Consider the following 15,135-nt stretch of genomic DNA (forward strand, 5'->3'; position numbering starts at 1 on the left):
ATAAGAAGGTACCACACCCGCAGATAACGATTTCTGAAATAGTAAAGTTAAAGGTTGGCTAATAATATCCCTCATCTATTTTAAAATTATAGGTAAGATGCCATCAAGCCTCTGCGATTTATTTATTTTGAGCTTAGCCAGGCTTTGTACTACAGCAGCCTCAGTTGTACATACAGTGCCCTCCGCAATTAATGGTACCCCATTGTACAAGGGGTAACCCTTTTTATACAAATCTTTACAAGGGGTGCCAATAATTGTGGAGGGACTGGATATTGTTTATATACGACACTGTATTTGTACTTAATGGTGGTAAGTTAATCATGTCCTCTACTGTGAACACCCCTGTAAAATAATCATTAGACTCATTTACTATATCAATTTTCATTTTCAATTATAAGGCCCTTACTATCCTGCAGATGAGTGATTTCAGCTTTTAGAGCTCTTTTGGAGTGAAAATATTTGAAGAAACTTTTAATACCATCCTTAGCCTCCAATATAATCTTCCTTTCGACATTCCACTTACTGTAGCGAGTCTGATGTTATTTTTTGAGTCAACCTATAGACTTAGATACTCCTGCTTTATTTTGAAATCATTAGTTATGTTCTACCTTAGTATCTCCAGCGTACAGTGTGAAATACCCAGTAATACTCACCTCACTACCCCCAGTTTACAGTGTGGAATACCCAGTAAGACTGACCTCAGTATCTCCAGTTTACAGTGTAAATCCCCCAGTCCAGCAGAGAGCAGCTTCACTCCTGAGTCCTGCAGGTCATTGTCACTCAGGTCCAGCTCTCTCAGGGGTGAGAAGTTTGATCTGAAAGCTGAAGCTAGTGCCTCACAGCACTTCTCTGTGAGCTCACACCGGCCCACCCTTAAAAAAATTAAATACTTTTAAATCCACTTTTTACACTGTAGCACTGTATTCAAATGAGGAGAATAGGGACCATGACATAATGGATTTTCAGAAAACAATTAAATTACGAAAAATTATTTTAACAATCATCCCGATTCTGTTTAGTGTCCATTATTTTTTTGTCCATATCACGTTAAAGTCAGCATGTTTAACTGTAACAGTGCCATTAACTTTTCTAACCAAGACAAATGTTTTGCATGGATTATATGGTTGAATGGATGTTGCCTGCTTCACTGCTTAATGATTTCTAGCCTGGAACGAGGGCTGATAAGATTGTGGGATATAAGGAAGTAGGAGAAGAAAACAGAAGCTGTTTGTGTTTGTTTATCATGTAACTGCTGAAAGGCATTGTGGGTTTTCTTGGTGTCCAGTTACTTTTGTGCAAAATGCATATTCTGTACTCACTGCAGCTTCTCCAGTTTACAGCTGAGATCCTCCAGTGCAGCAGAGAGCAGCTTCACTCCTGAGTCTCCCGGGTGATTGTAGCTCAGATCCAGCTCTCTCAGGTGTGAGGGGTTTAACCTCAGAGCTGAAGCCAGGGAAGAACAGCCTTCTTCTGTGACTCTACAGCCTGACAGCCTGCAGACAGAGAGACAGAAACTCCCCAATAAATAATATCACCTCACCATTACAATTATTAAATAAATGTGATGCTCTAATAAATGTTTCAAGAATTACAGTTTAGAGCCCCCTCCTCCCTATCCCTTAGCTAATTGCTCACTATCTCCTCTTTATAGTGTGGAATAACCAGTAATACTGACCTCAGTATCTCCAGTTTACAGTGTGGAATACCCAGTAATACTGACCTCAGTATCTCCAGCGTACAGTGTAGAATACCCAGTAATACTGACCTCAGTATCCCCAGATTTAAGTGCGGAATACCCAGGAATACTGACCTCAGTATCTCTAGCGTACAGTGTGGAATACCCAGTAATACTGACCTCAGTATCCCCAGATTTAAGTGCGGAATACCCAGGAATACTGACCTCAGTATCTCCAGTTTACAGAGTGGAATACCCAGTAATACTGACGTCAGCATCTCCTCCTCATAGTGTGAAATACCCAGTAATACTGACCTCAGTATCCCCAGTTTACAGTGTGGAATACCTAACAATACTGACCTCATTACCCCCAGTTTACAGTGTGAAATACCCAGTAACACTAACCTCAGTATTCCCAGTTTACAGTGTGGTATACCCAGTAATACTGACCTCAGTACCCTCAGTTTACAGTGTGGAATACCCAGTAATACTGACCTCAGTATCCCCAGTTTACAGTGTAGAATACCTAGTAATACTGACCTCAATATCTCCAGTTTACAGTATAAATCCCCCAGTCCAGCAGAGAGCAGCTTCACTCCTGAATCCTTCAGGTTATTGTCACTCAGGTCCAGCTCTCTCAGGGGGGAAGAGTTTGATCTTAGAGCTGAAGACAGCACTTCACAGTGTTTATCTATGAGATTACAGCTGTTCAGCCTGAAACAGAAAACACTTTAAGACACAGACACATCCTACACATGAGTAAAATACAAAGCATTACAATAAGCATTTGTTTTCAGTATAATTAGCAGCACAGCTTACACTTCAAATGAATTATAGTCTGCAGAGTGTTCTGTGCGTCCTGACAATCTGCTGCAGTCATATGATCACTAATTGTGAGTCAGTGCATCTTTGCTCAAAACTAGAGGTAAAAACATTTAGAAGCTACAGCCAAAAATCACAGAATATACAGGAATATATAGGAACACATCAACAGCAAGATGGACGTGAACCTCCCATAACAGTCAGAGCAGTGCTTCCAGTGAAGTCCTTAGCCATCTTTCTGCCAGGTGTCCCTACACTCAACACGTATCACTGAAAGGAGGAGATGTGAACATTCCCAGCAGCTAATGCAGCAGCAACTGGCACTTGGATTCCTGATCCCATGAGTAAAATCCTTTTTCTCCCTGTATTGTTATACCTGGGAACATGTCAAATCACCAATTACGTCTGGGTGATATGACGATATTATCGGTAATGAGCGTAATCAGACAAGTATCCCGGTGTCGATATCTGACAATGACTAACCGGCGATTATCGTCTTTGCTGGGGAAACGCACTTAGGCTACATACAAAGCAAGATAACAGAAGGATTCATGATTTGCTTTCAGTTCAGCCTTCTAGCCTAAGATTCTGAAGCAGTTAAAAAGAAACATTGAGATTCAAGTGCAGCTTTCTGGTGGGAATTTTGAGCTTCCCAACTCTCTCTCTCTCTCTCTCATCTATCATTTCCGGTGCAAAGGTGCTGGTGCTTCTGCAATATTTCAGTCTGACCTAGGAGTGTCTGAGCAAAGTGCTTATAGCTTTAGCACATTTGAAATTCTTCTTCTTAGTCTTGCGGAATCATTTCTTTGTAGTTCTTCACCTCCAGTCACCATTGTTAATGTGTATAGACCGCCTGGTCCCTAACCTCCAATCAACAATGTTATTGTGTAGACCGTCTGGTGCCTAACCTTCAATCACCATTTCTAATGTGTATAGACCGCCTGGTCCCTAACCTCTAATCACCATTGTTATTGCACATAGACTACCTGGTCCTTAACCTCCAATCACCATTGTTAATGTGTATAGAATGGCTGGTCCCTGACCTCCAATCACCTTTATTATTGTGTATAGACCGTCTAGTCCCTAACCTCCAATCACCATTGCTACTGTGTATAGACCACCTGGTCCCTAACCTCTAATCACCATTCTTATTCTGTATAGACCGGCTGGTCCCTAACCTCCAATCACCATTCTTATTGTGTATAGACCGACTGGTCCCTAACCTCCAATCACCATTCTTATTGTGTATAGACCGGCTGGTCCCTAACCTCCAATCACCATTGTTATTGTGTATAGACCGGCTGGTCCCTAATCTCCAATCACCATTCTTATTGTGTATAGACCGGCTGGTCCCTAACCTCCAATCACCGTTCTTATTCTGTATAGACCGGCTGGTCCCTAACCTCCAATCACCATTCTAATTCTGTATAGACCACCTGGTCCCTAACCTCCAATCACCATTGTTATTGTGTATAGACCGGCTGTCCCTAACCTCCAATCACCATTCTTATTTTGTAAAGACCGGCTGGTCCCTAACCTCCAATCACCATTGTTATTGTGTATAGACCGCCTGGTCCCTAACCTCCAATCACCATTCTTATTGTGTATAGACCGGCTGGTCCCTAACCTCCAATCACCATTCTTATTCTGTATAGACCGGCTGGTCCCTAACCTCCAATCACCATTCTTATTCTGTATAGACCGGCTGGTCCCTAACCTCCAATCACCATTCTTATTCTTTATAGACCGGCTGGTCCCTAACCTCCAATCACCATTCTTATTGTTTATAGACCAGCTGGTCCCTAACCTCCAATCACCATTCTTATTCTGTATAGACCGGCTGATCACTAACCTCCAATCACCATTGTTATTGTGTATAGACCGGCTGTCCCTAACCTCCAATCACCATTCTTATTGTGTATAGACCGCCTGATCCCTAACCTCCAATCAGCATTGTTATTGTGTATAAATTGCCTGGTCTCTAACCTCCAATCACCATTGTTATTGTGTATAGACCGCCTGGTCCCTAACCTCTAATCACCATTCTTATTCTGTATAGACCGGCTGGTCCCTAACCTCCAATCACCATTGTTATTGTGTATAGACTGCCTGGTCCCTAACCTCCAATCACCATTGTTATTGTGTATAGACCGCCTGATCCCTAACCTCCAATCAGCATTGGTATTGTGTATAGATTGCCTGGTCTCTAATCTCCAATCACCATTGTTATTGTGTATAGACCGCCTGGTCCCTAACCTCTAATCACCATTTTTATTCTGTATAGACCGGCTGGTCCCTAACCTCCAATCACCATTGTTATTGTGCATATACCGGCTGGTCCCTGACCTCCAATCAGCATTGTTATTGTGTATAGACCGCCTGTTCCCTAACCTCTAATCACCATTCTTATTTTGTATAGATCGGCTGGTCCCAAACCTCCAATCACCATTGTTATTGTGTATAGACCGCCTGGTCCCTAACCTCCAATCACTATTGTTATTGTGAATAGACCGCCTGATCCCTAACCTCCAATCAGCATTATTATTGTGTATAGATTGCCTGGTCTCTAACCTACAATCACCATTGTTATTGTGTATACACCGCCTGGTCCCTAACCTCTAATCACCATTCTTATTCTGTATAGACCAGCTGGTCCCTAACCTCCAATCACCATTGTTATTGTGTATAGACTGCCTGGCCTTAACCTCCAATCACCATTGTTATTGTGTATAGACCGCCTGATCCCTAATCTCCAATCAGCATTGTTATTGTGTATAGACCGCCTGGTCCCTATCCTCCAATCACCATTTTTATTGTGTATAGACCGCCTGGTCCCTAACCTCCAATCAACATTCTTATTGTGTATAGACCGGCTGGTCCCTAACCTCCAATCACCATTCTAATTCTGTATAGACCGGCTGGTCCCTAACCTCCAATCACCATTCTTATTCTTTATAGACCGGCTGGTCCCTAACCTCCAATCACCATTCTTATTGTTTATAGACCAGCTGGTCCCTAACCTCCAATCACCATTCTTATTCTGTATAGACCGGCTGATCACTAACCTCCAATCACCATTCTTATTCTGTATAGACCGGCTGATCACTAACCTCCAATCACCATTGTTATTGTGTATAGACCGGCTGTCCCTAACCTCCAATCACCATTCTTATTGTGTAAAGACCGGCTGGTCCCTAACCTCAAATCACCATTGTTATTGTGTATAGACCACCTGGTCCCTAACCTCCAATCACCATTCTTATTGTGCATAGACTGGCTGGTCCCTAACCTCCAATCACCATTGTTATTGTATATAGACCGCCTGATCCCTAACCTCCAATCACCATTGTTATTCTGTATAGACCGGCTGGTCCCTAACCTCCAATCACCATTCTTATTCTGTATAGACCGGCTGGTCCCTAACCTCCAATCACCATTCTTATTCTGTATAGACCGGCTGGTCCCTAACCTCCAATCACCATTGTTATTGTGTATAGACCGGCTGGTCCCTAACCTCCAATCACCATTCTTATTCTGTATAGACCGGGTGGTCCCTAACCTCCAATCACCATTCTTATTGTGTATAGACCGGCTGGTCCCTAACCTCGAATCACCTTTGTTATTGTGTATAGACCGGCTGGTCCCTGACCTCCAATCACTTTTATTATTGTGTATAGACCGTCTAGTCCCTAACCTCCAATCACCATTGCTACTGTGTATAGATCGCCTGGTCCCTAACCTCGAAGCACCATTGTTATTGTGTATAGACCGTCTAGTCCCTAACCTCCAATCACCATTGCTACTGTGTATAGACCGGCTGTTCCCTAACCTCTAATCACCATTCTTATTCTGTATAGACCGGCTGGTCCCTAACCTCCAATCACCATTGTTATTGTGTATAGACCGCCTGGTCCCTAACCGCCAATCACCATTCTTATAGTGTATAGACCGCCTGATCCCTAACCTCCAATCACCATTTTTATTGTGTATAGACCGCCTGGTCCCTAACCTCCAATCACCATTCTTATTGTGTATAGACCGGCTGGTCCCTAACCTCCAATCACCATTCTTATTCTGTATAGACCGGCTGGTCCCTAACCTCCAATCACCATTCTTATTCTGTATAGACCGGCTGGTCCCTAACCTCCAATCACCATTCTTATTCTTTATAGACCGGCTGGTCCCTAACCTCCAATCACCATTCTTATTGTTTATAGACCAGCTGGTCCCTAACCTCCAATCACCATTCTTATTCTGTATAGACCGGCTGATCACTAACCTCCAATCACCATTGTTATTGTGTATAGACCGGCTGTCCCTAACCTCCAATCACCATTCTTATTGTGTAAAGACCGCCTGGTCCCTAACCTCCAATCACCATTGTTATTGTGTATAGACGGCCTGATCCCTAACCTCCAATCAGCATTGTTATTGTGTATAAATTGCCTGGTCTCTAACCTCCAATCACCATTGTTATTGTGTATAGACCGCCTGGTCCCTAACCTCTAATCACCATTCTTATTCTGTATAGACCGGCTGGTCCCTAACCTCCAATCACCATTGTTATTGTGTATAGACTGCCTGGTCCCTAACCTCCAATCACCATTGTTATTGTGTATAGACCGCCTGATCCCTAACCTCCAATCAGCATTGGTATTGTGTATAGATTGCCTGGTCTCTAACCTCCAATCACCATTGTTATTGTGTATAGACCGCCTGGTCCCTAACCTCTAATCACCATTTTTATTCTGTATAGACCGGCTGGTCCCTAACCTCCAATCACCATTGTTATTGTGCATATACCGGCTGGTCCCTGACCTCCAATCAGCATTGTTATTGTGTATAGACCGCCTGTTCCCTAACCTCTAATCACCATTCTTATTTTGTATAGACCGGCTGGTCCCAAACCTCCAATCACCATTGTTATTGTGTATAGACCGCCTGGTCCCTAACCTCCAATCACTATTGTTATTGTGAATAGACCGCCTGATCCCTAACCTCCAATCAGCATTATTATTGTGTATAGATTGCCTGGTCTCTAACCTACAATCACCATTGTTATTGTGTATACACCGCCTGGTCCCTAACCTCTAATCACCATTCTTATTCTGAATAGACCAGCTGGTCCCTAACCTCCAATCACCATTGTTATTGTGTATAGACCGCCTGGCCTTAACCTCCAATCACCATTGTTATTGTGTATAGACCGCCTGATCCCTAATCTCCAATCAGCATTGTTATTGTGTATAGACCGCCTGGTCCCTATCCTCCAATCACCATTTTTATTGTGTATAGACCGCCTGGTCCCTAACCTCCAATCAACATTCTTATTGTGTATAGACCGGCTGGTCCCTAACCTCCAATCACCATTCTAATTCTGTATAGACCGGCTGGTCCCTAACCTCCAATCACCATTCTTATTCTTTATAGACGGGCTGGTCCCTAACCTCCAATCACCATTCTTATTGTTTATAGACCAGCTGGTCCCTAACCTCCAATCACCATTCTTATTCTGTATAGACCGGCTGATCACTAACCTCCAATCACCATTGTTATTGTGTATAGACCGGCTGTCCCTAACCTCCAATCACCATTCTTATTGTGTAAAGACCGGCTGGTCCCCAACCCCCAATCACCATTGCTATTGTGTATAGACCACCTGGTCCCTAACCTCCAATCACCATTCTTATTCTGTATAGACCGGCTGATCACTAACCTCCAATCACCATTGTTATTGTGTATAGACCGGCTGTCCCTAACCTCCAATCACCATTCTTATTGTGTAAAGACCGGCTGGTCCCTAACCTCCAATCACCATTGTTATTGTGTATAGACCACCTGGTCCCTAACCTCCAATCACCATTCTTATTGTGCATAGACTGGCTGGTCCCTAACCTCCAATCACCATTGTTATTGTATATAGACCGCCTGATCCCTAACCTCCAATCAGCATTGTTATTGTGTATAGATTGCCTGGTCCCTAACCTCCAATCACCATTGTTATTCTGTATAGACCGGCTGGTCCCTAACCTCCAATCACCATTCTTATTCTGTATAGACCGGCTGGTCCCTAACCTCCAATCACCATTGTTATTGTGTATAGACCGGCTGGTCCTTATCCTCCAATCACCATTCTTATTGTGTATAGACCGGCTGGTCCCTAACCTCCAATCACCATTCTTATTCTGTATAGACCGGCTGGTCCCTAACCTCCAATCACCATTCTTATTCTGTATATACCGCCTGATCCCTAACCTCCAATCAGCATTGTTATTGTGTATATATTGCCTGGTCCCTAACCTCCAATCACCATTGTTATTGTGTATAGACCGGCTGGTCCCTAACCTCCAATCACCATTCTTATTGTGTATAGACCGGCGGGTCCCTAACCTCCAATCACCATTCTTATTCTGTATAGACCGGCAGGTCCCTAACCTCCAATCACCATTCTTATTCTGTATAGACCGCCTGATACCTAACCTCCAATCAGCATTGTTATTGTATATAGATTGCCTGGTCACTAACCTCCAATCACCATTGTTATTCTGTATAGACCGGCTGGTCCCTAACCTCCAATCACCATTCTTATTCTGTATAGACCGGCTCGTCCCTAACCTCCAATCATCATTGTTATTGTGTATAGACCGGCTGGTCCCTAACCTCCAATCACCATTCTTATTGTGTATAGACCGGCTGGTCCCTAACCTCCAATCACCATTCTTATTCTGTATAGACCGGCTGTCCCTAACCTCCAATCACCATTCTTATTGTGTAAAGACCGGCTGGTCCCTAACGTCCAATCACCATTGTTATTGTGTATAGACCACCTGGTCCCTAACCTCCAATCACCATTCTTATTGTGCATAGACTGGCTGGTCCCTAACCTCCAATCACCATTGTTATTGTATATAGACCGCCTGATCCCTAACCTCCAATCAGCATTGTTATTGTGTATAGATTGCCTGGTCCCTAACCTCCAATCACCATTGTTATTCTGTATAGACCGGCTGGTCCCTAACCTCCAATCACCATTCTTATTCTGTATAGACCGGCTGGTCCCTAACCTCCAATCACCATTGTTATTGTGTATAGACCGGCTGGTCCTTATCCTCCAATCACCATTCTTATTGTGTATAGACCGGCTGGTCCCTAACCTCCAATCACCATTCTTATTCTGTATATACCGCCTGATCCCTAACCTCCAATCAGCATTGTTATTGTGTATATATTGCCTGGTCCCTAACCTCCAATCACCATTGTTATTGTGTATAGACCGGCTGGTCCCTAACCTCCAATCACCATTCTTATTGTGTATAGACCGGCTGGTCCCTATCCTCCAATCACCATTCTTATTCTGTATAGACCGGCAGGTCCCTAACCTCCAATCACCATTCTTATTCTGTAAAGACCGGCTGGTCCCCAACCTCCAATCACCATTGCTATTGTGTATAGACCACCTGGTCCCTAACCTCCAATCACCATTCTTATTCTGTATAGACCGGCTGATCACTAACCTCCAATCACCATTGTTATTGTGTATAGACCACCTGGTCCCTAACCTCCAATCACCATTCTTATTGTGCATAGACTGGCTGGTCCCTAACCTCCAATCACCATTGTTATTGTATATAGACCGCCTGATCCCTAACCTCCAATCAGCATTGTTATTGTGTATAGATTGCCTGGTCCCTAACCTCCAATCACCATTGTTATTCTGTATAGACCGGCTGGTCCCTAACCTCCAATCACCATTCTTATTCTGTATAGACCGGCTGGTCCCTAACCTCCAATCACCATTGTTATTGTGTATAGACCGGCTGGTCCTTATCCTCCAATCACCATTCTTATTGTGTATAGACCGGCTGGTCCCTAACCTCCAATCACCATTCTTATTCTGTATATACCGCCTGATCCCTAACCTCCAATCAGCATTGTTATTGTGTATATATTGCCTGGTCCCTAACCTCCAATCACCATTGTTATTGTGTATAGACCGGCTGGTCCCTAACCTCCAATCACCATTCTTATTGTGTATAGACCGGCTGGTCCCTAACCTCCAATCACCATTCTTATTCTGTATAGACCGGCAGGTCCCTAACCTGCAATCACCATTCTTATTCTGTATAGACCGCCTGATACCTAACCTCCAATCAGCATTGTTATTGTATATAGATTGCCTGGTCCCTAACCTCCAATCACCATTGTTATTCTGTATAGACCGGCTGGTCCCTAACCTCCAATCACCATTCTTATTCTGTATAGACCGGCTCGTCCCTAACCTCCAATCATCATTGTTATTGTGTATAGACCGGCTGGTCCCTAACCTCCAATCACCATTCTTATTGTGTATAGACCGGCTGGTCCCTAACCTCCAATCACCATTCTTATTCTGTATAGACCGGGTGGTCCCTAACCTCCAATCACCATTCTTATTGTGTATAGACCGGCTGGTCCCTAACCTCGAATCACCATTGTTATTGTGTATAGACCGGCTGGTCCCTGACCTCCAATCACCATTGCTATTGTGTATAGACTGCCTGGTCCCTAACCTCGAATCACCATTGTTATTGTGTATAGACCGGCTGGTCCCTGGCCTCCAATAACCTTTTTTATTGTGTATAGACCGTCTAGTCCCTAACCTCCAATCACCATTGCTACTGTTTATAGACCGCCTGTTCCCTAACCTCCAATCACCATTCTTATTCTGTATAGACCAGCTGGTCCCTAACCTCCAATCACCATTGTTATTGTGTATAGACCGCCTGGTCCATAACCTCCAATCACCATTGTTATTGTGTATAGACCGCCTGGTCCCTAACCTCCAATCACCATTTTTATTGTGTATAGTTCGCTTGGTCCCTAACCTCCAATCACCATTCTTATTGTGTATAGACCGGCTGGTCCCTAACCTCCAATCACCATTCTTATTCTGTAAAGACCGGCTGGTCCCCAACCTCCAATCACCATTGCTATTGTGTATAGACCACCTGGTCCATAACCTCCAATCACCATTGTTATTGTGTATAGACCGCCTGGTCCCTAACCTCCAATCACCATTTTTATTGTGTATAGTTCGCTTGGTCCCTAACCTCCAATCACCATTCTTATTGTGTATAGACCGGCTGGTCCCTAACCTCCAATCACCATTCTTATTCTGTAAAGACCGGCTGGTCCCCAACCTCCAATCACCATTGCTATTGTGTATAGACCACCTGGTCCCTAACCTCCAATCACCATTCTTATTCTGTATAGACCGGCTGATCACTAACCTCCAATCACCATTGTTATTGTGTATAGACCACCTGGTCCCTAACCTCCAATCACCATTCTTATTGTGCATAGACTGGCTGGTCCCTAACCTCCAATCACCATTGTTATTGTATATAGACCGCCTGATCCCTAACCTCCAATCAGCATTGTTATTGTGTATAGATTGCCTGGTCCCTAACCTCCAATCACCATTGTTATTCTGTATAGACCGGCTGGTCCCTAACCTCCAATCACCATTCTTATTCTGTATAGACCGGCTGGTCCCTAACCTCCAATCACCATTGTTATTGTGTATAGACCGGCTGGTCCTTATCCTCCAATCACCATTCTTATTGTGTATAGACCGGCTGGTCCCTAACCTCCAATCACCATTCTTATTCTGTATATACCGCCTGATCCCTAACCTCCAATCAGCATTGTTATTGTGTATAGATTGCCTGGTCCCTAACCTCCAATCACCATTGTTATTGTGTATAGACCGGCTGGTCCCTAACCTCCAATCACCATTCTTATTGTGTATAGACCGGCTGGTCCCTAACCTCCAATCACCATTCTTATTCTGTATAGACCGGCAGGTCCCTAACCTCCAATCACCATTCTTATTCTGTATAGACCGCCTGATACCTAACCTCCAATCAGCATTGTTATTGTATATAGATTGCCTGGTCCCTAACCTCCAATCACCATTGTTATTCTGTATAGACCGGCTGGTCCCTAACCTCCAATCACCATTCTTATTCTGTATAGACCGGCTCGTCCCTAACCTCCAATCATCATTGTTATTGTGTATAGACCGGCTGGTCCCTAACCTCCAATCACCATTCTTATTTTGTATAGACCGGCTGGTCCCTACCCTCCAATCACCATTCTTATTCTGTATAGACCGGGTGGTCCCTAACCTCCAATCACCATTCTTATTGTGTATAGACCGGCTGGTCCCTAACCTCGAATCACCATTGTTATTGTGTATAGACCGGCTGGTCCCTGACCTCCAATCACCATTGCTACTGTGTATAGATCGCCTGGTCCCTAACCTCGAAGCACCATTGTTATTGTGTATCGACCGGCTGGTCCCTGGCCTCCAATCACCTTTATTATTGTGTATAGACCGTCTAGTCCCTAACCTCCAATCACCATTGCTACTGTGTATAGACCGGCTGTTCCCTAACCTCTAATCACCATTCTTATTCTGTATAGACCGGCTGGTCCCTAACCTCCAATCACCCTTGTTATTGTGTATAGACTGCCTGGTCCCTAACCGCCAATCACCATTGTTATAGTGTATAGACCGCCTGATCCCTAACCTCCAATCACCATTTTTATTGTGTATAGACCGCCTGGTCCCTAACCTCCAATCACCATTCTTATTGTGTATAGACCGGCTGGTCCCTAACCTCCAATCACCATTCTTATTCTGTATAGACCGGCTGGTCCCTAACCTCCAATCAACATTCTTATTCTTTATAGACCGGCTGGTCCCTAACCTCCAATCACCATTCTTATTGTTTATAGACCAGCTGGTCCCTAACCTCCAATCACCATTCTTATTCTGTATAGACCGGCTGATCACTAACCTCCAATCACCATTGTTATTGTGTATAGACCAGCTGTCCCTAACCTCCAATCACCATTCTTATTGTGTAAAGACCGCCTGGTCCCTAACCTCCAATCACCATTGTTATTGTGTATAGACCGCCTGATCCCTAACCTCCAATCAGCATTGTTATTGTGTATAAATTGCCTGGTCTCTAACCTCCAATCACCATTGTTATTGTGTATAGACCGCCTGGTCCCTAACCTCTAATCACCATTCTTATTCTGTATTGACCGGCTGGTCCCTAACCTCCAATCACCATTGTTATTCTGTATTGACCGGCTGGTCCCTAACCTCCAATCACCATTGTTATTGTGTATAGACTGCCTGGTCCCTAACCTCCAATCACCATTGTTATTCTGTATAGACCGGCTGGTCCCTAACCTCCAATCACCATTCTTATTCTGTATAGACCGGCTCGTCCCTAACCTCCAATCATCATTGTTATTGTGTATAGACCGGCTGGTCCCTAACCTCCAATCACCATTCTTATTGTGTATAGACCGGCTGGTCCCTAACCTCCAATCACCATTCTTATTCTGTATAGACCGGCTGTCCCTAACCTCCAATCACCATTCTTATTGTGTAAAGACCGGCTGGTCCCTAACGTCCAATCACCATTGTTATTGTGTATAGACCACCTGGTCCCTAACCTCCAATCACCATTCTTATTGTGCATAGACTGGCTGGTCCCTAACCTCCAATCACCATTGTTATTGTATATAGACCGCCTGATCCCTAACCTCCAATCAGCATTGTTATTGTGTATAGATTGCCTGGTCCCTAACCTCCAATCACCATTGTTATTCTGTATAGACCGGCTGGTCCCTAACCTCCAATCACCATTCTTATTCTGTATAGACCGGCTGGTCCCTAACCTCCAATCACCATTGTTATTGTGTATAGACCGGCTGGTCCTTATCCTCCAATCACCATTCTTATTGTGTATAGACCGGCTGGTCCCTAACCTCCAATCACCATTCTTATTCTGTATATACCGCCTGATCCCTAACCTCCAATCAGCATTGTTATTGTGTATATATTGCCTGGTCCCTAACCTCCAATCACCATTGTTATTGTGTATAGACCGGCTGGTCCCTAACCTCCAATCACCATTCTTATTGTGTATAGACCGGCTGGTCCCTAACCTCCAATCACCATTCTTATTCTGTATAGACCGGCAGGTCCCTAACCTCCAATCACCATTCTTATTCTGTATAGACCGCCTGATACCTAACCTCCAATCAGCATTGTTATTGTATATAGATTGCCTGGTCCCTAACTTCCAATCACCATTGTTATTCTGTATAGACCGGCTGGTCCCTAACCTCCAATCACCATTCTTATTCTGTATAGACCGGCTCGTCCCTAACCTCCAATCATCATTGTTATTGTGTATAGACCGGCTGGTCCCTAACCTCCAATCACCATTCTTATTGTGTATAGACCGGCTGGTCCCTAACCTCCAATCACCATTCTTATTCTGTATAGACCGGGTGGTCCCTAACCTCCAATCACCATTCTTATTGTGTATAGACCGGCTGGTCCCTAACCTCGAATCACCATTGTTATTGTGTATAGACCGGCTGGTCCCTGACCTCCAATCACCATTGCTATTGTGTATAGACTGCCTGGTCCCTAACCTCGAATCACCATTGTTATTGTGTATAGACCGGCTGGTCCCTGGCCTCCAATAACCTTTATTATTGTGTATAGACCGTCTAGTCCCTAACCTCCAATCACCATTGCTACTGTTTATAGACCGCCTGTTCCC

At 44.1% G+C, this 15,135-nt stretch overlaps 1 protein-coding gene across 4 annotated transcripts in view; it reads right to left on the reverse strand.

Annotated features, from left to right (window-relative positions):
- Nucleotides 1-220: 220 nt before the first annotated feature.
- Nucleotides 221-15,135, reverse strand: part of LOC125724954 (NLR family CARD domain-containing protein 3-like) — a 115,308-nt gene continuing 100,393 nt past the window's right edge. For all 4 annotated transcript variants that reach the window (XM_049001447.1, XM_049001448.1, XM_049001449.1 and 1 more), the window contains 3 exons: nt 2,216-2,389; nt 1,320-1,493; nt 221-872 (listed from right to left, as the gene is read on the reverse strand). In XM_049001447.1, the coding sequence (XP_048857404.1) occupies nt 650-872; nt 1,320-1,493; nt 2,216-2,389 (571 nt within the window). In that variant the 3' untranslated portion in view covers nt 221-649. The remainder of the gene's footprint in view (nt 873-1,319; nt 1,494-2,215; nt 2,390-15,135) is intronic.

This window comes from Brienomyrus brachyistius, unplaced genomic scaffold (assembly GCF_023856365.1).
Source record: "Brienomyrus brachyistius isolate T26 unplaced genomic scaffold, BBRACH_0.4 scaffold58, whole genome shotgun sequence".
Classification (NCBI taxonomy): Eukaryota; Metazoa; Chordata; class Actinopteri; order Osteoglossiformes; family Mormyridae; genus Brienomyrus; species Brienomyrus brachyistius.